Genomic DNA, 27,230 nt, shown 5'->3' on the forward strand with positions numbered 1-27,230 from the left:
GGATATGTGAGATTTGTTCTCAAAAAGAACAAGGATGGAGCTGGTGAGGTGGCTCAACAGTTAAGAGGACTGACTGCTCTTCCAGAGGTCCTGAGTTCAATTCCCAGCAACCACATGGTGGCTCACAACTGTCTGAAATGGGATCCGTTGCACTCTTTTGGTGTGTGTGTGAAGACAGCTGCAGTGTACTTATATAAATAAATAAATAAATAAATAAATAAATAAATAACTCTTAAAAGAAGGACAAAAATCTCAGCCATTCTCTGGTCATTAAGGTTGGAAGAAATTGGAAATAAGGGTTTGGATGGGGTAAAAGCATAGCTTTCTATGCTTGCCCTTGCTCTGAATAAGGACACAGAGACCTTTATGTTTATTGAAATCTTTAGGCACTATAGCTGGACAGATTCTTAAGATGTGGGTGTGTGTATATATATATATATATGTATATATATATATTCAACCTACTTTATTTAATAGTAATTCAACCTTCCCTTTAGCCTACCACCTACTAGAGGTAGTGGGGAAAAAAAGTTATTAGGATACAGGGGAAATAGACCTGTTTAGAAATAGTTCTTTGGGGTAATTCCAATCTTTGTTGTACTCAGTCCAGTCCACTAGCAAACAATAAATACAAATCAGCAGCTGCAGACCAGTCCATTCGGCAGACACCACACAAGAATCAGCAACTGCAGTTCAATCCAGTAGAAACCCTGGGCTCACCAACCGGCCCTAGTCCATGAAAGTGACAGAAAGCCACAGGACCTCACTAGAAGTTCTTTTCGTGAGTTTCTATGAAGTCATCGCAGTGAAGCTCAGTAATGCAGTGTAATGCAAGCTAATGCATGCATGTGGTCAGCGATGAGTAGTGAGGCAGAGCAAAGTGAACCAATGCTTGATGCTCCCACTGTCTGTGGGGTCATAGTTAATGTTCCTTCTAAACATCACGCTTCCCGTGACTGCTATAGCAAAACATCCTTTCACCTGTGTGCCCCAGCAAAACATTTGACATAACTGACTTTCCAAAGAAACCAGAAGTTTCCACTTCACTAAGTTCTAACTTGACAATGCTGGCCTGCAGCCATATCTCTGTACAGAAATCAGTATTTGAATACCCAGTGCATAAAAATATCTTCCAACAGGATTGTGGAAGACATATAATTCTAAGAAATTACCATGCTCATTGGTATTGATTGTGATATGGGAACTCTGTATTTGACTTTTTGCAGAGAATAATTTGTACAGTTTAACATTTTTTCAAAGTAAAAATTATGATAGGGAGCTTTTGTTTCTTTTATTAGATTACCTAGGAGGGACTTGTGTGTATTACCATGCTGAGAATGGGTAAATGGCAGGGAATCATTGATTGCAGGGTGTAAAAGAGGCTAGTGGATTGGGCTGGGGTTCAGAGAAGGAAGGATGAAGGGTTCTAACACTTGTGGAGAGACTACTGTCAGCCTACCGAAGGTTTCAGGAATGAGCTGGGAGAGATTGTTTGCTTAGTGAGGGAAGAAAGGTAGGTAGGTAGATGGCAGAAGAGCATGTTGTGGGCTCAGAACCCTGAGTAGAGATACCTAGCGCTGGTACAGGAAGCTAACCTGAGTCACAAAGAAGCAGGGACGTCTTAGGGTTTCTACTGCTGTGATAAAACACCATAACCAAACCCTTGGAGAGGACAGGGTTTATTTCATCTTATGAATCTCAGGTCATTGCCCAGGAAAGTCAGGGCATTCTGCTTCTTGGTTTACTCCCATAGCTTGCTCGGTTTGCTTTTGGTTTGTTGAGACAAGTCTTGCTCTGTAGGCCTGGCTGTTTGCCAATTTGCAATGTAGACCAGGCTGGCCTCAAACTCACAGACATACCTGCCTCGCCTCCTGAGTGCTGGGATTCAAGTTGTGGACCACCATGCCTGTTTTCTTTAAACACCCAGGACCACCTGCTCAGTGGTGGCTATATCTATAGCTGAGCCTTCCCACATCAATCATTAATCATGAAAATATTGATAAGTTATTTCTCTGGCAGCAGAATTAGCCAGTGTAAGTCAATTAGAATGAATAAAGGCAGGCTTATTGGGAAGCAATTCTCAGGTGGATTCCTTGGTCCCAAGGATCAAGGCCAGGAGAGTCACCATTGGAAGGAGACAGAAGGAAGGGGGAAGAGAAAGAGAGAGTGTGGGCGGCACGTGCGCGCACACACACGGTGGTGGGGAGAGAATGAATCTGAGAACGTAGAGGGGAGTGGGGAGAAGAAGAGAAGAGGAAAAAGACCAGAATGTTTGGATTATATAGGAAAGGGGAGGCCCAGCCCCTGGTCTGGAAAGTTAAGGTAGAGGGTGGGGTATGCCCAGTAGGGACTGAGGGATGATGGGAGGGTCCACTTTGGTTTGTTAAATATTCACCTCAGCTGTTTGTCCTGGGTCTGAGTCCCAGTAAATATATTAGAGATTTGCCTGCAGATTAATCTGATGGGACATTTTCTCAGTTGAGGTTCCCCCTTCTCAAATGATTCTGGCTTGTGTCAAGTTGATATAAAACCAGCCAGCCCAAGAGTCTTTTTGGCAGTGTGATAATGGAATAAGACGGCTAGACAGTAGAACAGGCTTAAAATTATTCTCTAGTGAGAGCTGTGTTTCCATTGGGCCTGGAGGTGGAGAGAATGTTAGTAAAAGGGTTTGTATTTAACTTAGAAGTGCAGTCTAGAGGGCTTAGTGGAGAATTTGAGGGAGGTTGGGTTATAGATAAAGTTATATGACGACTTCAGAAAACTGCTCATGTAGAAAAGTTTGTATCTTTATTGTTCTTTCTGCCTTGGATTGTTTTGAGGCATTTTTTTTTTTTTTTTTGAGCCCAGACTGTTCTACATTTCAAAATCCTGCTTTAGCCTCCCAAGGCTGGTGGGTCATAGTTGTGTGTCACTGTAACAAACTGAGAACCTTGAGATAGAGCCTCATAGGAAGCAGAGATGATAGTTGGTCTCCACCTGCATGAGATTTCTCTCTATACCTTATCTGCCAAGATTGTAGTTCTGAGCACTAGAGAGATGGCCAGTGGTTAAGAGTATTAGTTGTTCTTATAGAAGGCCTTGGTTTGATTCCCAGCACCCACAAGGTGGCTCACAGCCATTTGTAACTTGAGTCCTAGTGGATCTGATACCTTATTCAGATCTCCTCAGGGACCACACATACATACGGTACACAAATATACATGCAGACAAAACACACACATATATAAATCTAAAACATTAAAAAAAAAGATTGCAGTTCTGAGAGTCCTTTTTGATAGTGTGTCTAATTAAGACCAAAGGCTACCTCGTGGCAAAGTGCCTTCACCAACTAAACCATCTCATTGGTTCTTATTCTTTCTTTCTGTCTATATCTCTCTGTTTGTCAGTATCTATCTTTAGACAAGATCTCCAACCCAGCCTGGAAATCCCAGTGTAGCTGAGAGGATGACCTTGAACTAGGGATCCTCCTATCTCCAGCACGAGGTCTATAGGCTTATGCTGCTAGGCCCGGTTTAGATTTCTTTGTGCCTGCTTTTTTGTTTGCCTTTGTGTTTGTGTGTGTGTGTGTGTGTTTGAGACAGTGTCTCTTTGTAGTCCTAGCTGTCTTAGAAATCTCTGTAGACCAGGCTGGCCTTGAACTCTGAGATTCACCTACTTCTACCTACAGGTTGCTGAGATTAAAGGCATGCCTGGCTTTATTTATTTATTTTTTAGCAGAATTTGAAACATAAGACTTCAAATATGTGTCAGATGCAGGCTATTGTTCTTTGTTAAATCTTATTAATCCTGAAAACTGACTTATATGGAATGATTTTTTTTTCTTTCTAGTTCATGTTGGACTTTTTTCATCTGAGTGAAAAACATATCTTCCAGGTGGTGATGCTTTACCGGTTGCTGTCTATTGTCCAAAGACAAAGAACTAGCCCAGGATGGCAGACCTGGTCATCAACAAGAAGCAGCACATCAGCTGCCGAGGTGCATTCTATTGCTCTGCCCGCCCAGGCCCAGGTGGTCATCTGTGGTGGTGGAATCATGGGTACATCTGTTGCCTATCACCTCTCCAAAATGGGATGGCAAGATATTGTCCTTTTGGAGCAGGGCAGGTAAGGATCCAATTGACTTGCCTTGTGGTTTGGCTGCAATGATAGTACAGGGCTTCGTCACTCCCTGTCTTTTCGTAATGTCATCCCCATAGCTAATTTAAATGTTGCTCACTAGTGTGAGAAAACCCCAAGGTGAAACCTGTACTGTGTTTAGCTGTGTTCTAGCACTCATGTTTTCTGCATTGTAGAGAGGTAGCAAATTTCAGCAGTGTGTCTTAAAAGGACAAGTTTTCATAGCCCAAGTTCATCTCTCTCTCTCTGCTGCCATCCTCTTCAAACAGTACAGCAGTGTCCAACAGTCGTGAGCTGAACAAGAGGTTACAGCCTCCCTGTTTTCTTTTACTAATTTTCATTTGATTCAGTATAGTTTTAGATTTATAGGGCTTAAGAGACAGCCTAGCGGTTAAAAGCACTGGCTACTCTTCCAGAGGACCCAGGTTTGGTTCCCAGTACCTATATGGTAGGTCATAGCTCCCCATCCAGCAGATCTGATACTGTCTTCTGGTCTCTAGTCATGAAGCACACATGTGGTATGCAGATATATGTAGAAAAAAATCCATACATATAAAATAAATAAATTTAAAAAATTAACATGGCAGCTCACAACTGTCCTTAATTCCAGAATATGGCACCCTCACATAGACACACAGACATATATGCTGGCAAAATACCAATGCATATAAAATAAATTATTAAATTTTTAAAAAAAGACTATTGTATGTGTGGGGAGTATATGTGGATGATTCACTCACCTTTGTTTTGGGGATGGGTAAAGATTTAAAAAAAAAAAAAGATTTATTTATTTCATGTGTGAGTACACTAGAGCTATCTTCAGACACACCAGAAGAGGGCATCGGATCCCATTACAGATGGTTGTGAGTTACCATGTTGTTGCTGGGAATTGAACTCAGGACCTTGGGAAGAGCAGTCAGTGCTCTTAACCACTGAACCATCTCTCCAGCCCAGAATTTCTTTTAATCGTGTGTGTGTGTGTGTGTGTGTGTGTGTGTGTGTGTGTGTTTGTATGAATGTATGTATGCATGCATGTATATATGTTTATTATGTATGTGTGTGTCTGTGGGTACATGAGTACAGGTAGCTTAACAAGTAGTAAGCTACCGAGTAGGTGTTAGGAACTCAACTGAGTCCCTCTAGAAGAACAGCAAGTTTATATAATCACTGAGCCATTTCCCCGGGCCTTTGTTTACCTTTTTTTTTTTTTTTTTTGTTTATTTTTTTATGTGTATGGCTATTTTGCCTATATGTATATCTATATATAGCATATACATGCCTGGTGCCTGTGGAGGGCAAAAGAGGGTGTGTTGGAAAACTACTGCAACTAGGGTTACAGATGCCTCTGAGCAACTGTGTATGTGTTAGTAGTCAAACCGAGGTCCTAACTGCTGAGACAGAGTGTCACCATGTTGTTCTGGCTGACCTGGAACTCAGAGTGGCCTCTGCCTCCTGAGTGCTGAGATGAAAGGCATACAGTTCCATGCCTAGCTGGGGTTATAGAAGCCACAGTAATGAGCCAATGTGTGGTTGCTGGAATTTAAACCTGGCTCTTGTAAGAACAATCACTGCTGTTAATCTGCTGAGACTTCTCTAGCCCTGGAACCTGAACTTAGATCAACACATACAAGTGAGTCTTTGTAACAGTATTTTGCATTTATGCTGCAGGCTGGCTGCTGGCTCAACAAGGTTCTGTGCTGGCATCCTAAGCACTGCTAGGCATTCAAGCATTGAACAGAAAATGGCCGACTATTCAAACAAACTCTACCATCAGTTAGAACAAGAAACAGGGATCCAAACAGGTAAGCAGGTAATCTGCTATTTATTGGTCTTCTTGTCTCTAAACTCTTACTCAGTAATTGCTGTCTCTGGACCTGTACTCTGTCTGATCTGATGATTAAGACTTGTGTTGGAGGGTGCTAGAGTAATGGCTTAGTGGTTAAGAGCAATAGCTCCTCTTTCAGAGGTTCTGAGTTCAATTCCCAGCAATCACATGGTAGCTTATAACCATTTATAATGGGATCAGATACCCTCTTCTGGTGTGTCTGAAGATAGCTATTATGTGCTAATATACATAAAATAAATAAATAAATCTAAAAAACCCAAAAGACAAAAGACTGTGTTGGAGAATTTGCCTTAAGCCAGAGTGTTCCTTTCGGTAGGCCATGTAGCTTGTCTTCACCCACCTTCTTTACCTACAAAATGAAGAGATTGCAGTCAGTAATCCTAGGTCATTTTCAGATTCTATAACTTTTTGGGAGGTGTGGGGTATGGAGTGTATTGAACTCAGGGCCTGTAAATCCTGTCATTATTGTCGTAATATGAAAGTTTTTAGAATATTTCAGTCATTTAAGTACAGTAAATGAAGCACTTAGCTCTTAAAGAGAAAGTGTATGTTCAGGTGCTTAGCAGTTAAAGCATTGTTCATCTCATAAAACTTCACCAATTAATATTCTGAAATATAGAAATACATTATCTATGTAGTTAGGGGCAAGAAGACTTAGACTTATAAATTAAATAGCTCTATAGTAGTACTGGGAACTAGTGAGGAGACCAGCCAGGAAATGTAGGGAGAATGTCTGAACTGTTTGGGTCCAAGAGTTGCCCCACAAACATTGATCTCAGTTAAACAAGGATGGTTTATTGAATGGACACACCAAGACTGACCAACCAGTGCAACAGCTCAGGCTAGAGAGCTGAAAGCCGAATGCTGGACATTTCTCAGGGCCAGCTTATAAAGACTAAAACTGCAAAATCCACAATGAGCTCATACACAAGTACTGGAAGTGCTGCCTGATGGTCAGCCCCAACTTAAGCCAATTTAGACATAACAGTTTATGTTGACCTTTAATTTGATGGGTCCTATGTGAAACTTATAGTTGTGGAATTCAAGGTTAATAAACCTCACAACACAGAACATAACAGAGTATGTGATCAGCATGACCCTGCTCTGAGCCAAGGTATTTTTCTGTCGACTGGCATGTCTATTACAGCAACAATATGAAATAACTGATGGGCATGGAACAAAATGGGTACAGCTGCGTAGGGGACAACCCTCAGTGGAACTGTTTGAAGGACAGGAATGCAGATAAACAGTATGATTCCATTTGATGACAAAACAGGAAAAGGGGACTATTAGTTGGTACAAAATTCAGAGACTGAGTACATCTTGGTTTTCTGAGTAATAAAATGCTGCTGTTTTGTTTGCTGGTCCTAGACCCTGTGGGGTTACTGAACTTGGCCACGTAAGGCTCTGAAATGATCTTAGTGAAAGTAGTTCTACAACATTGTTCATGAATTTTTCTTTTTGTTTGTTTTTTTGAGACAGGGTATCTCTGTGTAACAGCTGTCCTGGAACTCACTCTATAAGATACAGCTGGCCTTGAACTCACAGAGATCTGCTTGCCTCTGCCTCTTGAGTGCTGGGGTAAAGGTGTGCACCACCACTGTCAAGCTCTACTTTTCCTTTTTAAAGATCTATTTGTATGTCTGTGCCTGTGTCTGTATATGTGTATGTACATGTATTTATGTACCCTCAGAGGCCAGAATAGACTGTCAGATCCCAGTTTTTATGGGAAGATAGTTGTTTTATGCTTGGACAAGCAAGAGGTCTCCACTTTGGTTGGACAGAATCTGATAGAATCATATGGTGCTTGAGACAAATATTAGCCCAAATTTGAGTCAGATGTGGGTCTATAGAGTAGGCCAAAGGTGGAGCACTGACTCCCAGCCTACTGCTTAAGTTCCCAGCATTTTGTTGAGCTTTGTATTATTCAGCTGTGTAGATTTCAGCAGAATTACAATCATAGGCTTTGTTTTTTTATAAGGTTAGTTAGCCTAGGATTAATTCTGGGTCACAGCCTAGAGCCCCTCTTATTGGCTTGTCTTTTATGCTTGTGAGGCAGCAGAGAGATGGGGAATAGTGAAGACTTAGGCAGGGAGTACAGGGTGTTGCTTTAACCTGTTATTTTCATTGGAGTGGACCCGTGATGGAATGAAAGGACGCTTGGGAGCTTCAGTGGTGGAGAGTCTCTGGTTTTTGTTTGTTTTATTTTTGAGCCAGGGTTTCTCTGTATAGTCCTGGCTGTCCTGGGACTTGCTTTGTAGACCAGGCTGGCCTTGAACTTAGAGAGCCACCTGTCTCTTGAGTGCCACGATTAAAGGTGTGTATCACCACAGCCAGCTGAAATTCTCTGTTACACAGTGTAAATGGGTTGGTGAAATGGCTCAGTGGGTAGAAATACTTGCTGCTAAGCCTGACAACCTGACCCTACATGTTGGCAAGAGAGAGCTGACCCCTACAAGTTGTTCTCTGACTTCCATGCAAGTACTGTGGCACACATAAGCTCCTTCCATCAGAAAAATAAATCCAAATGTAATACATTTTAAAAGGGCAGAGAACAGAATACATGTGTAAGCTACCATGATACTTGTTGATGGTTTTTTTTTTTCTATTATTTGTGTGTATGATATGCATGTGTGGTGATTCTCTTCCGGTTTTACCATAGGCAGGGAAAAACCAACCAACAAACAAACAAACAAAAAATGATCCACAAAAAGACAAGAATAAAACTTGGCTCAAGGCTTCTAGAGTCTGGCCCAGATCATTGTACTTGATCTATATTTAAGCACAGCTCTATTTTGGAAAAAAGTCTTTAGATACCAATTAGCTCAGTCCTAAATACACAATTTTAGATATGTTTACAGTGAGCTTTTTTACAAAGTACATCTAGCTGCTTTCACAAGAATAGGTACTGCTGACTCAGAGATAGTGCCATGATTAGGGTGGTAAATATAACACCCATAGGTGTCAGGATTGTCTGGCCCTAAGATACAGAAGTCACTTACGCTGCTGGAAAACACAAGTGACTTCACTTAGAAGAATGAGCTTATGGCTAAAAGCAGTGCTCAAGATTTAGGGAAAAGGTCTGGGATAAGTAAAAACATAAATTCTAGGATATAAGGGCAGAGCCTGTCTCCTCAGTCAGCAAAGAATCACCAGGTTGTAAAACTTCATCATTCCTACTGTTCCAGGGAGAGCAGGTACCCATATCATTCCATTGAAGAGGTAACTTTCCTGGTTTCTCCAATGCTTATCAGTGTGCACAAGGCTTTTCTGCCTTCTGCATGTATGCAGAGGTTAGAGGAAACTCTTGAGAGTCGATTCTCTACTTGCACTTTGTTGAGGCAGGATGTTTTGTTTGTGCCATTCTGCTTACTCCAGATCAGCTCCTTTACCAGCTCCCTTACCAGCTCTGAGAAGTTCTTTTGTCTTTACCCCCCACCCCAACCTTGCCATAGAAATGCTGGAACTGTAGATAATAGTCAGTGAATCCAACTTCTTATGGGTTCCAGAGATTTAACTAAGGTTAAATTTAAGATTTAACTAAGATTTAACTACCAGGCTTGCATGACAGGCACTTTTACAACTACTGAAGCATCTTGTGAGCCCTTTCTCTGTTTTTGTTATTAAAATTGAAGAATATGTATAATCTAAATTTAATGAGAATATGACCTTCGATTCCTAATCCTCTTGCCTCCTCCTTCCAAGTGCTGGGATTAGAGATACACACGCCATCACAATCATAGTTCTTCCATTAGCATGTGACACAATTTTATCAGTTAAGTGGAACAATGCGACAAAAAGCTGATAGTTTGGCAGGGTTTAGAATGTAGATTAGTGGTAGAGTCTTTCCTCATATATGTGAAGCTTGAAGTCTGACTCCTAAAAATATAGAATATATAAATGGGAAATAACAGTTTTACTATTATACCAGTTTTGACAGTTTAACAGGTTTAACAAGCACCAACTCTGTCAATCTGACTGATCCCTGGGTCCTACATGGTAGAGAATCAACTCTTTCAAGCTGTCTTCAGAGCTTTGTGTGTAGGCTACAGCATGTGTACATCCACAATAAACAAATAAATTTAACAATTTACTTTTATTTTAAAAAATTATGTGTGTGTGAGTATGTGCACATGAGTACAGGTGTTTACAAGGACCAGAGAAATTGGATCATCCTGGAGATAGAATTGTAGGAAGTTGTGAGCAACCTGATGTGGGTGCTAGGAATTGAACTCAGACTCTCTGGAAGTAAAGTATGTTTTTAACTATAGCCGGTTCTCTAGCCCCAAATCAATATATTTAAAGCTACTATCTGCTGATTTTTTGCAAAATAGAAATACAGAAAAATAAAGCTACTGAGATTGGTAGGAAACAGGATCTAAGAGCTGCACAGGAATGGTTTCTAAGTCTAACTCTATAATTTTGGCTTTAAAAATTATATGTAGGGCTAAAGAGATGGCTCAGCAGTTAAGAGCACTGATTGCTCTTTCTGAGGTCCTGAGTTTAATTCCCAGCAACCACATGGCAGCTCACAACCATCTGTAATGGGAACCACACCTCTTCTGGTGTGTCTGAAGAGAGCAAAGGTGTACTCATACATAAAACAAATAAATAAAAATTAAAAAAAATATCATATGTAGCTAGGTATAGTGGCGTGTGCCTTCACTCTCAGCACTTGGGAGGCAGATCTTTTTGAGTTCAAGGCCAGCCTGGTCTACAGAGTGAGTTCCAGTAGCCAGAGCTACATAGTGAGATCCTCCATTCCCCCAAATTTCATATATATATTTTCAAGACTAATTGTTATTTTACGTGTATGTCCTAGTTACTGTTGTATTGCTGTGAGTAGACATTATGACCAAAGAAATTTATAAAATAAGTATGAAATTGCAGGAAACATGGCAACAGGCAGGCAGGCAGACATAGTACTGCAGCAGTAGCTGAGAACTTGCATATGATCTGCAAGATGGAGGAAGAGAGAGTGTGAGACTTGGTGTGGTGTGGACTGTTTTTCAAACCTCAAAGTCCAACAACCTCAGTGACTCACCTTCTCCAATAAGGCCATACTTTCTAATCCTTCCTAAATAGTTCCCAAGTGGGAACGAGATTCAACATTCAAATATATGAGTCTGTGAAGACCATTCTCATTCAAACTGCCACGTATTTTGCCTGCTGCAAGTGTGTATGTATGTATGTATACATATATACTATGTATGTGCCTGGTGCCTATGGAGGCTAAGAGAGGTTGTTGGATCTTTTGAAACTAGAGTTACGGGTGGTTGTAAGGCAACATGTAGGTTCTTGGAACTGATCGTGGGTACTCTGAAAGAGTATCAAGAGCTTTTAACTGCTGAGCTGTCTTTCCAGCTTTACTTTTGAATTATTTTAACATTTATATACTCATATAAAATCTTGACAGATGGGAAGAGACCAATAGTATTTTAAGTGTGTAACTATTATACTAAAGTAAGGTAAAAGAATTAAACTAGGGAGCGTTTGACTCTTAGGCTTCAGTGACCCTCTTATCCTAGCTTCTTCTGTATCTGAGACTATAGGTGCATCACATTAGACCCATTTTTGACCAGGGTGTTTAACTGTTCCCCCTTAGCCTAGTCATTTGATACAACTGACTCTTGATTAGCAGCAGTTTTATTTCTTGAGGAGATGTGGTCACTTCTGTTTTTTTTTTTTTTTGTTTTTTGTTTTTTGTTTTTCTTCTGTTCAGATTCAGTAAATGAGTAATATATGACAGCAATTGGAGAATAAATACATTAAGGATTAAGAGAAGTAGGCATTTTGGTGTTGGAGAAGGAGGGTATATTGTTGCTGGTACAGAATGTCTTGACAAGCCACTTAAGGGTCTATTTTAGCTTATGGTGTGAGGGCACAGACATTGGGTACACAAGCATGAGGAAGGCAGGAGCAAGAGGTGACTTGTCACTTCACCTTGTGTCCACAGTTAGGAAACAGATGAGTGTTGCTGTTGTATTTTGCCTTCTTGCTGAACCCATAGTAGATGGAGAGAACTGACCCCTGAGAATGTTGTCCTCCAACTACCACACACATGCTGTGGCATTTGTATATCCATTTATCTATTTATATTAATAATAAACTTTTTGTTTGTTTGTTTGAGATAGGGTCTCACTATGTAGCTGTGGCTAGACTTGAACTTGCTATATAGACCCTACTGGCCTTGAATCCAGAGATCCATCTATCTAGCTACCAGGTGCTGGGATTAAAGGCATGTACTATCAGGTCTGGCTATAAAATTTTTTTTCAACGGAAAAAATTAACATGAAAGAAGGTAAACTAGAGATGGCATTGTGTCTTGATTTTGGACAAACCTTCCCACCCAAGAGGAATCAAAGCTTATTAAATCACTTAATTTCAGGAAACTTCCAGCTGTAGAAAGGCTAGGGGGCCAAGATATAGGGAAGATGAGTAAGCTGTCAAGACATTACTGCTTCTGTAGGACATGAGGGTTTTCCAATCATTCATCTGCTTACTCAAGATTGAATGTTCTAAGAGGGTCCACTAGCCTGTGTCTAGGTAACAGCTTGTTTGGCTGTACTGGGGAAGGAGTGGGAATCTAACTGACTCTCTGGTAAACAATGTCATAAATGGCTTTCACTAAGAAGTGTACTCCCAATAAGACTGAAAGGGAAATAAATAAAGGGGTGAGCTCTTGCCCTAGCAAAACTTCCAGCCATAGTAGCTTTCATTATTATTTTGAATGCTTTTATATATGTTAGAATTCTAGTTGGCCCTCACAAATTGTGAGCTGAGAGTAGTTATATCTCTGATGTGTTTCAACTTTACTAAATGATTCATAATAGGTCTAACCTATAATCTAGTGGATCCCATTGGACTGCTCATTTGGCTGATTCTTCTTACAGGTTACTTAAGGACAGGCTCAGTCTCTCTGGCTCAGACTCAGGACCGGTTGATCTCTCTGAAGCGTATCAACTCAAGGCTGAAGTATGTAAGAGTACTACATACTCTTAGCCTAAGACTACACACCCCTTCTCACTTTGAATATTTGATCTCTACCAGAGAGCCCATAAATGTCATTGTCACCTTTTGTTCTACGGCAGTATTGTAGGTATCCCTTCTGAGATCATCTCCCCGAAGAAAGTGGCTGAACTTCACCCTCTCCTCAATGTGCATGATCTGGTGGGGGCCATGCATGTCCCTGAGGATGCAGTAGTGTCCTCTGCTGATGTGGCTCTTGCCCTGGCAAGTGCTGCCTCCCAGAATGGTGAGTAGGTTTTTGTTTGTTTATATATTTGCTTATTATTATTTTGCATGAGTTTGAGAAAAAGGGGTTATCTAAGAGTGTGTCACGGTTGGTACTAAGACCAGCTTAGGTATGGGGAAAGAAAGGTATGAGATACTCAGTTTTCCAGTTTTGACTGATGCACTGTGTTGGGGTCCAGGAGTCACTTCACAAAGCACATGAACACCGATCAGTCAGACAGGGATAGCTTATTGAGCATACACCCCAGGAATGATCAGTCAGGGCCATGGTCTAGATTCGGGAACTGAACCGTGATCCTGAATTAAGATTCTACAGAGTTTTTAAGCCTAAAATCTACAGACACTGTGCCAACTTATTCTACCAATCAGGACTTAAGGATAGGGTATTTTCTTAGGAACATGTCTTTGTTGTAAGGAACACTTATTTTGCTCCTGTTGGTTGGGGTATTCAACTGTGGCAGGGGACTTGCCTTGTCTAATTAATATTCATGTTCTAACTCACCAACCAGGGTGTCAGTTGCCCACGTGCACACATGTCTTTTTTTGCCAGGTTAGGATGTTAGTTCCAGGGACATCTTGGGAACTTAAACTTTCCTTGACCCCTACTCAAAGTGGAAGTCCTATTCCAGATAGCTTCTTATATTGGTGCAGGTGTCTATCTTATGTTGGGGTCCATCCCAGGGGCGGCTTATAAAAGCAAATACTGTAAAAACTTCTACATTGGTGCAGGAAGTGTCACTGGGTGGTGGTTGGTTTGTGTCCAGGCTTATTGCGGGTAACTGTATGCTAAGCAGTTCTACTGACATCTATATTGACTGGTTTCCAAGGGCACACAGAACATAACAGAATATGTAATCAACTTAGGGATGAGGAAATTTCCTAGTAACAGCAGAAACATATGAGAAAATTTCCTTATAATGGCAGGCTAGCCAGGTAACAGCTATTTAGGCCTTCATATTTTACCTAGACCTTAATATACTGTATTTTTAAATAGTATCCATTTGTTCTAAGGAACTACTTGAGCTGAGTAATACATATCAGACTTAGGAGAGTCCTGGCTCTCAGATGTGAGAAGTGCCAAGGCTAGAGAATGATCTTGGAGTTTAATCTATAGCTTAAATATGATCCAGAGTAAGTCAGAGAAAGACTTAATTTCCAGAGTGTTACATGTATTTTACGATTCATTATAGTGCTGAGAATTAGACCCAGTGCTTTGGGCATGCCAGACAGATGTTCTACTACGGAGCTGAATTGTCCTTGTTTTTTTTGTTTGTTTTTGAAGTAGGGTTTTACTATGTACCTCAGGCTAACCTGAAACTTGCCATGTAGCCAATTCTTAGACTCCAAAGTGCTGAAATCACCATTGTATTTCACCATACTGTGCTGAGGTTCTGTTTTTAAATTAAAGTATCAACCCAGCTTTTCAGTATTTTTTTGAGTAGAGAGTCTGCTTCAGACAGGTTAGCTTTTTAAAAAAATTATTGATTTATTTAATGTTTATGAGTGCTGTGTCAGCATGTATACCTACACACTAGAAGAGGGCATCAGATCCCAGTATAGGTGGTTGTGAGCCACCATGTGGTTGTTGGGAACTGAACTCAGGACCTCTGGAAGAACAGTCTTAATTGGCGGAGCCATCTCTCCAGCCTCCCAGAGACCTTAATTTTTTAACATCAAATAATTTGCCTCCTTTTTTTTTCTTTTTGGTTTTCCTGAGACAGTTTCTTTGTGTAGCCCTGGCTGTCCTGGAACTTGCTCCATAGAATTGGCTGACCTAGATATACTTCACAGAGATCCTTCTGTTTCTACCTCCCAAGTGTTGGGATCAAAGGCCTGCACCACCACTGCCTGGCTAATAATTTGCCTTCTTTTTTCTTTGTTTTGTAATAGGTGTTCAGATTTATGACCGGACAAGTGTTCTTCATGTACTGATCAAAAAAGGTCAAGTTACTGGTGTGGAAACCGATAAAGGACAGATTGAATGTCAGTATTTTGTCAACTGTGCTGGTCAGGTAGGTTGGCAACAGTATTACTGGGTTTCTGAGTTTATTTAAATCTGGACTTTTTACTGTAGAGATATAAGATTATCATTTTTCTGAGACACCAGATACCGTACTGCCTATTTGGATTGGGTAATCCAGAATTATATTCTAAACCAAAAATCTATACTTAATCCTCAAATACGAGCAGCTAGTGGTAGTCTTTTTCCACACTGGGTAAAATAGTGCCATCTTAGTTAGAAGTAACTTAGGCTGACTGTGTTTCTGTTCCTTTTCTCACCTACAAACTGTCCATTGTAGTGGGCATATGAGCTGGGTCTGTCCAACGAGGAGCCGGTTAGTATCCCGCTACACGCCTGTGAACACTTCTACCTTCTGACTCGTCCCAGGGATGCCCCTCTGCAGAGCAACACACCAAGTGAGGACTTGTATTTTTCTTTCTTTCATTCTTCTTTTTAAAAAATTTCATCTCCTTGCTAGTTAGTATCCTGTCCTTTGAAAGGAAAACTTCATTAAGAACATATTATGTGACTTTTTTCTTTTCTGGAGCATGTTACTGGGAGGTGAATCCAACTTTAACTTTTCTTTGATTACTTCTTAGGAAAAGATAACCAAAATGAAGATGACTTTAAGAGCTCTTTGGTTTTTGTTTGCTTGTTTTTTTGAAACAGGGTTTCTCTGTAATAGTCTTAGCTGTCCTGGACTTGTTTTGTAGACCAGGATGGCCTCAATCTCACAGAGAGCTGCCTGCCTCAGCCTCCAGAGTGCTGGGATTAAAGACGTGCACCAACACTGCTCTGCTTTGTTTGTTTGTTTGTTTGTTTGTTTAAAGCTGCTTTTAGTTCATTGAGAACTTGGAATATAACTTTTGAGCTTTCAACTTTGGTATCAGTTGTATAAGTGTCTAGGTCGTTCATATACTTAGTGGCTTAATGGTTATAACCATAGAAGGAAGAAAAAGTGAGGTTATTTTACTCCTTCCCTTTCTTTTTTCCTTCCTTCCCCTTTTCCTTTCTTCCTTCCTTTCCTCTCTCTCTCTCTCTCTCTCTTTCTTTCTTTCTTGTTTTTCAAGGCAGACAGTAGCCCTGCCTGACCTGGCACTCCCTCTGTAGACCAGGCTGGCCTTGAACTCTCAGAGATTCACCTGCCTCTACCTCCTGAGTATTAGGATTAAGGCATGCACCACTACTGCCTGGAATATTTATTTATTTTTTAAGAGGTTTTTTTTTTTTTTTTTTTTAATTTTTTTATTTATATGAGTACACTGTAGCTGTTTTCAGACACACCAGAAGAGGGCATCGGATCTCATTACAGATGGTTGTGAGCCACCATGTGGTTGGTGGGAATTGAACTCAGGACCTCTGGAAGAGCAGTCAGTGCTCCTAACCACTGAGCCATCTCTCCAGCCCCGGCATATTTATTTATTTTTGAGACAGAGTTTCATTGTATAGTCCTAGCTGGCCTAGAATTCACTTTTGTGGACTTGGAGGCAGAGGCAGGCATGCTGAGCTTAGAAGGGTTTTGATATCATTTCAGGGAATGAACTCTGCATCTCCCGTTTGTGTTAGACTTTGGCTAGGCACAGTGGTGGTAATATAATTTGACTGTGAGGTGTTGGAGAGGTTTTAGGTTGCTGGTAATGTTTGGGATAATCAGAGAAACCATCTTTTCTGTAATCTTGAATGTGAAGATCTTTCCCCCTGACTTCCAATGTTTTGTTTGTTTGTTTGTTTGTTTGTTTGTTTGCTTTTGTTTTAAGACAGGGTTTCTCTATGTAGCCTTGGCTGTCCTGGAACTCATTCTGTAGACCAGGCTAGCCTTGAACTCTCGGAGATCCACCTGCCTCCTCCTCCCACTGCTGCCTGGCCTTCAGTGCTATCTTAAGACTAATGGATGCCTGCATTTACTGGATGCTGTGCTGTTGGTAAGGTCATTCTCTCAATCTAGGAATCCGACTGGTCTCTAACACCTTGTTTTCTCCTTTGTCCCACTTCCTTGTTGTTTCTCTTTAGCTATTGTGGATGCTGATGGGAGAATTTTCATTAGGAACTGGCAGGGTGGCATCTTGTCTGGAGGCTTTGAGAAGAACCCAAAACCTATTTTCACTGAAGGCAAGAACCAGTTGGAAATTCAGAACCTTCGGGAAGATTGGGATCACTTTGGTATGTGAAGTAAATTATAACAACAGTGCTTCTTCCTTATCTAAAATGTTAAATTTTTCAAGGTATTTTCATGAAATAGCTTTTTTTTTTTTTTTTAATGTGTCTTTTAAGACAGCTCTAGAAAGTACAATAGTAATCTTGAAAAATAGTCTAAAGTTTGCTTGAACTAAAGATATGGTTACTGGTTAGTTTCATGGAGGCAGGGGTCTACAGGCTTGCTTAATGAACTTGATTTATCCTTTATTTATTTTAATCACTATTGAAACTTTAGACTAGAAGGACTTTCCTATAGCAAGACTTAATAAAATTGAAGAGGAACATGGTGATGTTTTCCTGCTTGTAATCCCAGCATGTGGGAGGCTGAGGCAGGAGGATTGTGAAAGTAGATTATTTTGCTAATATGGTCTTTATTTTAAGACTTTGTCTTTTTTGAGTAATTATTGTATTGTACATGGTTATAAACTAAAAGGATATCAAAAGATCTCCTAATTTTTCTTCCATCCTTGATGGGTTTTTAAAAGAATAAACTGCTGCTTATGGGAAACCCTGTGCCCACCAGCCAGTTAATCCTGTTTGCATCTCTTACTGCTGTCCCATGGGACAGTGGCCAGAGATAGAACAAAGCGCATACCTGTTCTTACATTCATCTCAGTGTAGGAAACACTGTCTTTCATGGAACCGTTAGGTAATCTGAGATCTTCCCACACTTGACCCCTTCAAGATTACTGCTTGTTGTCATCTGTGCTTCTTTTTGTTGTGTTGCTCCTTGCCTTGTAAAGTATGGTTTTTCTTACTTTGAATGCCAAACATTTTGTAGTTGTGTTCTGTAATTCCACCAATCTTCATCTCTCTGATAACCAAATGACTCTTAGGAAAGTGTCCTCTAAAGAATTTTTGAAAGGAGGAGTAAAAAGTTTAAGTACTTGAAAAAGTTTAATTCCCTAAAGGTGAGGACTCTGTTTGGGTTTGTTTTGATTGCTCAGAGCCCCTGTTGAGTTCCCTCCTGCGTAGGATGCCAGGATTGGAGACTCTGGAGATTTTGAAGTTGGTGAATTGCCCTGAGACCTTCACACCAGACATGAAGTGCATCATGGGCGAGTCTCCTGTAGTACAGGGCTACTTTGTCCTGGCAGGGATGAACTCTGCTGGCCTGTCGTTGGGTGGAGGAGCTGGAAAGTAAGTCTTTCTTATGTAGAGTCACCTGTGGACACCTCAGCTTGCTAGGCTCTTCCCTTTTAGATTATTCATTGTTAACATGTGCTATGACCATATAGTAATGTAAATAGCAGTATATATTTGAGAGTTATTATCTTCAAGGTAATTACCTTATTCATATTACATAAATGTAACTGAATATAATATTTTGGGAACTCAGTCATTTAGTTAACCACTACCTGTGGGAAAACATTTATTTTAATTTTTCAGTTTCAACAAATGTTAATGTTTTGATTGTGTAGTCAGGTATGGTAAGTGAAATAGGCAATCAAGCTAGGCAGTTAAATTTTTAGTTTAAAAATAAATACTTAGAAAAACCAGCTGGGGGTGGTGCTACATGCTTTTAAACCTTAGTTGGGAAAGCAGAAGCAGGTAGATCTCTGTAAATTTGAGGTCAGCCAAGACTACATAGTGAGACTCTGTTTTGAGAATAAAAAAATAAGCCAGTCATAGAAGGATACAAGTACTGTACTATTCCATTTATGTGAGGTACTTAGGGTAGTCATAAAAACAGAAAGAAAAATAGTGGTTGCCTGGGGAAGAGAAAATGCAGAGTTGTGTCAGATAGGTCTGCTGCCTCTGTTCTGCAGGATGGACTGCGAGAGCGGTTCCAGTCACTGTGCCACACTTAGCAATAGTTGATCAGCTGTATGCATACATTTCTAGCTCTTGGGAGGTAAAGGGCAGGAGGATCAGGAGTTCAAGGTCATTCTCAGCAGCATAGGACACTTTATTCTCTGGTTAAAAAGTTGATTATCTGGATATGGTAGCACATACCCTAATCCTAGCACTTAGGGGACTGATAGAGGAGGACTGAGTTGAGTTTGAGGCCAGCCTAGACTACGTAGTGATTTCTATTTAGCCTGGGTTAAGAGTGAGAAAGTGGGGCCTGGCATGGTGGTACATGCCTTTATCCCATATTCAGAAGGCAGAGGCAAGTGGGTCTCTGAGTTTGAGGCCAGCCTGGACTACAGATCGGGTTCCAGGGCAGCCAGGGTTGTTATACAAAACAAACAAAAACCCCCAACATATCCACCACAACCCAACCCAAAAAAACTAATTTGAAATTTTTATAAATTAAAATGTTTGCATATATATATTAGTAAATAGTACTTATTTATATGTATTTGATACATTTTGGTATACCTTTTTTTTAAGGGGTCAGGGTTCAAGACAAGAGTTTCTTCATGTATCCCTGTCTTTCTGGAACTCAGTATGTGGACTATGCTGGCCACAGACTCAGAGCTCTACCTGCCTTTGTCTCCTGGATGCTGGGGGAAAAAGCTAGGTGCTTTTTTCTTTTTTAATGATTTATTTATTTAATGTGCATTGGCTTTTTGCCTGCATGTTTGTCTGTATGAGACTGTCACATCACTTGGCACTGGATTGTAGTTGTAAGTTGCCATGTGGCTGCAGGAAATTGGAAGGTTGGTCCTGTGGAAGAGCAATCAGTGCTCTTAATCGCCAAGCCATCTCTCCAGCCCCTCTGTTTTTGCCTCTTAAAAGATGTTTTTATTTTCAACTGTGTATATATGAATATGTGCACATGAGTGCAGGTGCCTGTGACGGCCAGTGTTGAAGCCTCTTGCTGGAGCTGAAGTTATAGGGTGGGTTCTGGCAACTGAACTCTGGTCCTATACAAGAGCAGTTTGTGCTCTTTGCTGAGCCTTCTCTTCAACCCTTCTAACTCAGTGTTTTGATATTTGTAGGGTAAAGGAGTTGTTTTTTCTTCTTTTTCTAATTGTCACAAAGCAACAATTTTTAAAAATCTAGAAATAAAATATACCTGCTCTGATCCAAACCATGCTCTTCAAGGATCAAATGTATTTTATCATAATTGAAATATTTTTCTGGGGCATTTGGGAAGCCGGTCAGATGGCTGAGGAGGAAAGGAGCTTTTTACACAAGCCTAGCAACCTAAGTTCAATTTTAGGAATCTCTGTAAAGGCAGAGGGAGAGAAGTGACTTCACAGTTATCTCCCGTCATATACACATGCACAGTAATAAAAGAGAAAAGGTTAAATTCATGAAGTCAGTGTTTAGATGGCTGTGAAGAAGAAGAGGCATCAGAGACATTTGGAGCAGAGACATGGTGAGACACCCATATAGCTGTCTCCAAGTGACTGTTGTGTGAAAAGGAGCACATTACTTTCCTCATACATACGGCTTCTATCCTGAACACTTTCTTGGGGATTCTGTTATTGGAGTTAAAATCTACATGGAAGTTTATGGCCACATGTCATTCCAACTGTAGCACATCCAGTGCTCTCTTCTGGCCTCTGTAAGTACCAGCTGTTTTGGCACACAAATTCACACGTAGACTAAAGACTCATACACATAATTTTTTTTTTAAGAATTAAGTTTTCTTTTTTAAAGATTATTTATTATATGTAAGTACACTGTAGCTTTCTTCAGACACACCAGAAGAGGGCATCAGATCTCATTACAGATGGTTGTGAGCCACCGTGTGGTTGCTGGGATTTGAACTCAGGACCTCACCACTGAGTCATCTCTTCAGCCCCACATAAAATTTTTACAAAGCCTCAAAAGCTGTGTATAGTGTGGAATTCTCCTGTAATCCCCAGTCTCATGAAGTAGAGGCATGCATATCTCTCTGGGGTTGAGGCCAGCCTGGTCTACACAGTGAGTTCTAGGACAGTCAGGGCTTATGTATACAGAACCTATATTTAAAAAAAAAAAAAATCCTCATTGAGTTTCTATGCGAATAGTACTTGGGTCCATGTTTGTTTCTTTTAGAAAATGTGAGGAAACTGTCTGGAAGTGCTCAACTTCTGTGACAGCCCAGGTTCTGGGTTCCATTGGTTCTTGATTTGTCTATTATTTGAGTTATTCTCTCTGTCCCACCTGAGGCCCAACAGCTTTCCGTCTCCATCCAAACAGGTTCCTAGCTGAATGGATGGTGTATGGTTATCCCTCTGAAAATGTCTGGGAGTTGGATTTGCAGCGCTTTGGAGCCCTCCAGAGCAGCCGCACCTTTCTACGCCATCGGGTGATGGAAGTTATGCGTAAGTGTGCTTTTATTCTAATTTTATTGGGCCCAGAAGTCTTTAAGTGGCTTGTTTTATCAGTCAGGATTTTCCCTTATCTCTCTAATAACGATACTTTGAATTGGGTTTCTCATCTGTGGCTGTTTCAGGTCTGATGATAGGATTTATGCCCTGTCTGATATTAGAAACATTTTCGTTATATTGGACCATGTTAGGAATAGGAAAGGAGACTGCGACTTGCAAGCTAATATGTTGCAGCTTCCTCTGTGCAGCTAGCAATGCAGCCTTTTTAGTGGGCCTTGATGCTACCTCAACTTCCCACCTAGTTTGAGATCATTGGGTAGATTTTGTCATTATTTTGGGATGGAATCTCATAGAATCCACGCTGTCATTAACTTACTATTGCCTTAAACTCCTGATCTTTCTGCCTCTATCTCCTAAGTGCTAGAATTACAGGTATATGGTACCAATCCTTGCCCCCCCCCCCCCCCCGCCCTCCCTCTATCTTTTTCTCTCTCTGGTACTGAGGATTGAGGACCTCTTTGTCATGTCACCAATACCCATTGTTTTCTTCCTTTCTAAAAATCTGTTATATATTGTTGTGTGTCTGGTATGTGGTGTGGGTACACATATCACAGAACAGGGCAGATGTGGGGGTCAGAGGACAGTTCTGCAGAGTTGGCTTTTCCTACCTTTGCACAGGTTTCTAGGGATTGAATGCAGGTTCTCTGGAAGAGTGGTTAGTGCTTTTATACTAAGCCATCGCTCCAGCTCCAAAAATAAAATCTTAAAAAAGAGATAGAAATTAATTTTGCTTTTAGCTTTGTTATGTAAATAATGTCACTTCAGATTTCAGAATTATCAAATGAAGGTGTGCCATAACTTTCTCTTCAAAAGATGTTACATATTAAAGGTAAACTCTGTAAATCATGAAGATCCCAGCAGCAGAAGCAAAGAATCAAGGGTCCTAAAAACAAAAACAAAAACAAAAAAAAACCCCCACTTTTTGTAGCTGTGGCTAGCCTGGAACTTGTTACTTAAGGAAGATAGCCTCTAATATGCTTTTTGTCCCCAAGGTAGCTTCTCACTGTATTCCTAGCTGGCATGGAACTCATAACAATCGCCCTGCCTCTGCTTCTTGGGTGCTGAGATTAATGGTTTGTGCCAACATACCTGTCTTTGAACATACTTTTAAAAAAAATTACCTGTGTCCCCTTAGATACAGCCTTTATCAAGCTAGGTACACACTTTGTGATCTCAGCACTGTGGAGTGGGGGGTAGAGGCAGGTGGATCTCTGTGAGTTTGAGGTGAACCTGGTCTACAGAGTAAGTTCAAGGACAGCCAGGGCTACATGGAGAATCCCTGTCTCAAAACCTGACCCTCCCCACCTCCTCAAAAAGATACAGCCTTCATCTATGCTTTGAAGCTTTACAAAATTTAGACCTGTGACTTTTCTCCCATTGTTTCTGCCTACTTATTTGGAACTTAAAATGTAAACAGGTGTAAATAGCTTGCTAGTGTTTGCAAGCTAGATAATGCCAGTATTTATAAGTTTTTCTTTCTTCTGAACTAGATATGTTCCTTTGGGGATATTCCCTGCCAATTACTCCCTTTTGAGTTGCAGTGATTCCAGGCTCTTGTGAACATTGGTTACTCAGTTCTTCTCAGTTCAGTCTGTGACTCTGGGCTTTGATAGACTATCATGGATACCACTTTAATTAAATAATTTTTTTGAATGCTTGATTACCAGTTAAATAAGAGTTTCTCTGTGTATCCTCACTGTCCTGGGACATAGATCCAGTAGTTCTGCCTGCTCCTACTGGGATTAAAGTGTGTGCATTACCCTCACTTGGCTTTAATTTTTTTTTCTCTAATACACAAAATGTTATTTTCCTTTTGTGTGTGCCTAGAAAATGAACCCAGATCCTTTGGAAGAGCAGCCAGTATTTGTAACTGCAGAAATGTTGTTCTTACCCACCCCCCACCCCACCCTCTTTTTTTATGGTAATGGAGACTGAACCTCAGAGCTTCCTGTATGCTAAGCAAGTATATCATATCAGCCTCAGTCCTTTGCTTTGTTTTTGAATTTTTACTGAGATGGGGACTTGCTAAGCTGCAGTCCTAGTTGCTTTTCTCTTGCTATGAGGAGACATCATGACCAAGGAAACTTATAAAGGAATCATTTAACTGGGGCTTGTGAATAGTTTCAGAGTGAGTCTATGACCATTATGCCAGGGAGCATGGCACCTGGTACTAGAACAGTAGTTCATCTTAATCTGCAAGTTAAAGGAGGCAGAGAGAGAAGCACTGGACCTGGTATGGGCTTTGAAACTTCAGAGTCCACCTCCAGTGACACACCTCTAACAAGGCCACACTTCTTAATTCTTCCCAAAAGAGTTCTGCCAGCTGGGAACCTAACTTTCAAATATATGAGTCTGTGGGGGCCGTTCTAATTCAAATCACCACAAGTTGCCCAGGCTTGGTTTGGCTAGAGCCTAGTTGGTAGCCTAGGAGGTACATCTTGAATTTGAAGTTCTTATACTTAGCCACCCAGGTCTCTGGAATTGTAAGCCTGTGCTCCAGGTCCAGCTGACAGACTGTTTATCTGTTCTAGCATTGATATATGATCTGAAGGTTCCCCGCTGGGATTTCCAGACTGGAAGGCAGTTACGCACGTCTCCTCTTTATGACCGACTGGATGCTCAGGGAGCCAGATGGATGGAGAAACATGGATTCGAGAGGCCAAAGTACTTTGTTCCACCCAACAAGGGTAAGAATGTGTCTGTCTGTCTGTCTTCTTTTTGAGACAAAATCTCACATCTTAGCCTAGAAACTTACATTATATTTCAGGTTGGTTTTGAATCCTCATCAGTCCTCTATTTTAGCATCTCAAGTGCAGTGATTACAGGCAGAAATCACCACACCTGGGTGTGTGTGTGTGTGTGTGTCTATGTGTGTATTTGTGTGTGTTTTGTATACATGTTTGTCTGTGTATATGTTTACCCTTGTATAGACCAGAGATTTATTTTGAGTGTTTTCTTTGTTGTTCTGCACCTTACTTTATCAGACAGATTTTTTTTCACTGAATCTGGAGTTCACTGATTGGCTAAACTGCTGGCCAACAAGCCACTGGATCCTCTTGTCTTTTCCTGTCACTGGGATTACAGGGGTTCACTGTTAGGCCTAGCTTAACATATGCATGTTGGGGACCCAAACTCAAGTCCTCATGCTTGCATAGCAAACATTTCAACTGCTGAGCTAGTTGCTTCTACCCCCATCTTAAAACTGGTATTTAGTAAGTGCCTATAAGCTAGATGTATTCCTGGAAGGAAAAGAGTCTTGTAGGCCATAATAAAACATATGGAGACTTCTCAGTGTCAAAAGTTTTTCTTTCCACCTTGTTTTTTCTGTTTTGTAGACCTTCTTGCATTGGAACAGAGTAAGACTTTCTACAAGCCAGACTGGTTTGACATTGTGGAGTCTGAAGTTAAATGCTGTAAGGAAGCTGTGTGTGTCATTGACATGTCTTCCTTCACAAAATTTGAAATAACTGTAAGTATTTGGGAACCAAAACTTAAAATTTTGGGGAAGCATTTTCTACTTACTTGTTTTTCTTTTCTTTCTTTCATGTATTTTTTATGTTAGTTTTTAATTTCATATGTATAGTTATTTTGCTTCAATGTATGCCTGTGCACCATGTGCATGCAGTGCCTGAGAAAGCCTGAAGGTAGCTTTAAATTCCCCTGGGATTGGAGTTATAAATAGCTATTAGCTGCCATGTGGGTGCTGGGGAATTGACCCAGGTCCTTTGGAAGAACAACCAGTACTCTTAACCAATGCTCCAGCCCCAAATGTCTGTGTCTTATCTTCTCTTGCTTCTCTCTCCTCCTCCTCCTCCTCTTTTTCCTCCTTTTCTTCTCTTTCTTTCTCTCTCTGACTCTGTCTCTGTGACAGGGCTTTTCTATGTAGCCCTTGCATACTGGAATTCACTTTATAGACCAGGCTGGCCTCCAATTGAGAGATCTGCCTGCCTCTGTCTCCTAAGTGCTGGCATTAAAGGTGAGCACCACCAGCGCAGCAAAGATTTGTTTGTGCATATGATTGTTTTGTCTGCATTATGTATCTGTATACCTGAGGACGGCATTGGATCTCATGGAACTCTAGTTATAGATGGCTGTGAGGCACCCTGTGGTTGCTAGGATTGAACTCAAGATCTCTGGAAGTGCAGCCAGTTTTCTTGACCACTGGATTCTGGAAGAATGCTACACTATTTTAGTGTTTCATCTGTATAATCATATTTTTCTGAAATTTGTCTCTTGTAGCCATTTTTAATTAACTTAGAAAGACCCATTTATCCTAAGTACTGATGGTCAGTTTTCCTTGTGGCTTCTTACAGGAAAGTAAACCTGCAGATAGTGTCATATATGTATTGTGTCATTGACTTTCCTCAGTAAGGTGCACTGCTGCATGGTTATGTGGTTATGAGCTCATCTGTTTATTGTCGTTGCCTTATCTCTTTCCTTGCAGTCCACTGGGGACCAGGCTTTAGAAAGCCTGCAGTACCTTTTCTCCAATGACCTAGATGTACCTGTGGGCCACATTGTTCATACTGGCATGCTCAATGAATACGGAGGATATGAAAACGACTGCAGCATTGCACGTCTGACCAAACACAGGTGAGTTGAGCTGCTATGCCCTCCTCCTCCACTAAACTGATACTTCATGGGCTCTGTATGTAGAGCACTAAGTACTTCTCTAGGAGGCCACAGTCCAAGGGACCCAGAAACTATTTCATAAATTCCTGCCTAAATCTGTCACCTGCAAACAAATTAGCAAAGGTAAACCAAGAGAAGAAACCCAGGGTGGGTGTGGTGGCTCACACCTATAATGTCAGGAGTTGTAAAGGTTTAACACAAGTTTGGGGCCAACCTGAGCTATGTGAGGAGTTCCAGGCCTGCTTGGCCTATAAAGTAGGACTCACCTGAGGGGCAGTTGGTAGGCGGTGAAGAGTACCTTGTTTTTAATAGAGACAAGTGAAGCCTTGGAGGACCTGAAGGGATGGCAGGAGCTTCCTAGTCTCCCTAGAAATCAGGCCTCTTCATGATGCTTACACCGCACTGCCACGCCCCAAGTCCCTCCTCCAGAGGTGTGAGGTAGGCTCAGTAACACCCTAAGTGAAGGTGAAGCCATGACCACACTCAGGACAGAAGCAGGACCGCCCCCAAATACATAGACAAGGTCTTCCCAAGCCCTCAGGCCAAGCCAATAGGAAGCACCTGTCGTCAGACTCTGAACCATCTCAAAACTGTATATAGGGGGATTGTCCAAAAGTAAAGGTGTGCAAGAATCATTCTGTCATCTGAGAGCTTCTGTCATAAGAGCTGTTATCACCGACTTTTGGGAAGAGAGATTTCCTCTCCCAAAACTTCTTGCATCTCACGCTGGAGCCTCCCATTGGCTTGCTTCAGCCCAGCCCGACATCTTGTGGCAGCGGTGGAAATTGGGACAGGCCAGACCCAGCAGTGGAAGCAGCGGAATCAATCCCCCCTTCCCTGTCGGGGGCTTCCCCTCTTCGCCTGAACCCAAGCAACCAGCCATCCCAGCAGCGGAGGTGGCAGAAGCCACTCCC

At 41.1% G+C, this 27,230-nt stretch overlaps 1 protein-coding gene across 1 annotated transcript in view; it reads left to right on the forward strand.

Moving 5' to 3' along the window:
• Positions 1–27,230, forward strand: part of PDPR (pyruvate dehydrogenase phosphatase regulatory subunit) — a 44,661-nt gene that overhangs the window by 4,496 nt on the left and 12,935 nt on the right. The window contains exons 2-13 of the mRNA XM_080936819.1: positions 3,874–4,103; positions 5,784–5,917; positions 12,855–12,936; positions 13,053–13,216; positions 15,106–15,227; positions 15,516–15,633; positions 17,228–17,377; positions 18,361–18,553; positions 21,494–21,618; positions 24,216–24,371; positions 25,020–25,153; positions 26,129–26,277. Of these exons, the coding sequence (XP_080792945.1) occupies positions 3,880–4,103; positions 5,784–5,917; positions 12,855–12,936; positions 13,053–13,216; positions 15,106–15,227; positions 15,516–15,633; positions 17,228–17,377; positions 18,361–18,553; positions 21,494–21,618; positions 24,216–24,371; positions 25,020–25,153; positions 26,129–26,277 (1,751 nt within the window). The 5' untranslated portion in view covers positions 3,874–3,879. The remainder of the gene's footprint in view (positions 1–3,873; positions 4,104–5,783; positions 5,918–12,854; positions 12,937–13,052; positions 13,217–15,105; positions 15,228–15,515; positions 15,634–17,227; positions 17,378–18,360; positions 18,554–21,493; positions 21,619–24,215; positions 24,372–25,019; positions 25,154–26,128; positions 26,278–27,230) is intronic.

This window comes from Micromys minutus (genome assembly GCF_963924665.1).
Source record: "Micromys minutus genome assembly, chromosome: 24".
Classification (NCBI taxonomy): Eukaryota; Metazoa; Chordata; class Mammalia; order Rodentia; family Muridae; genus Micromys; species Micromys minutus.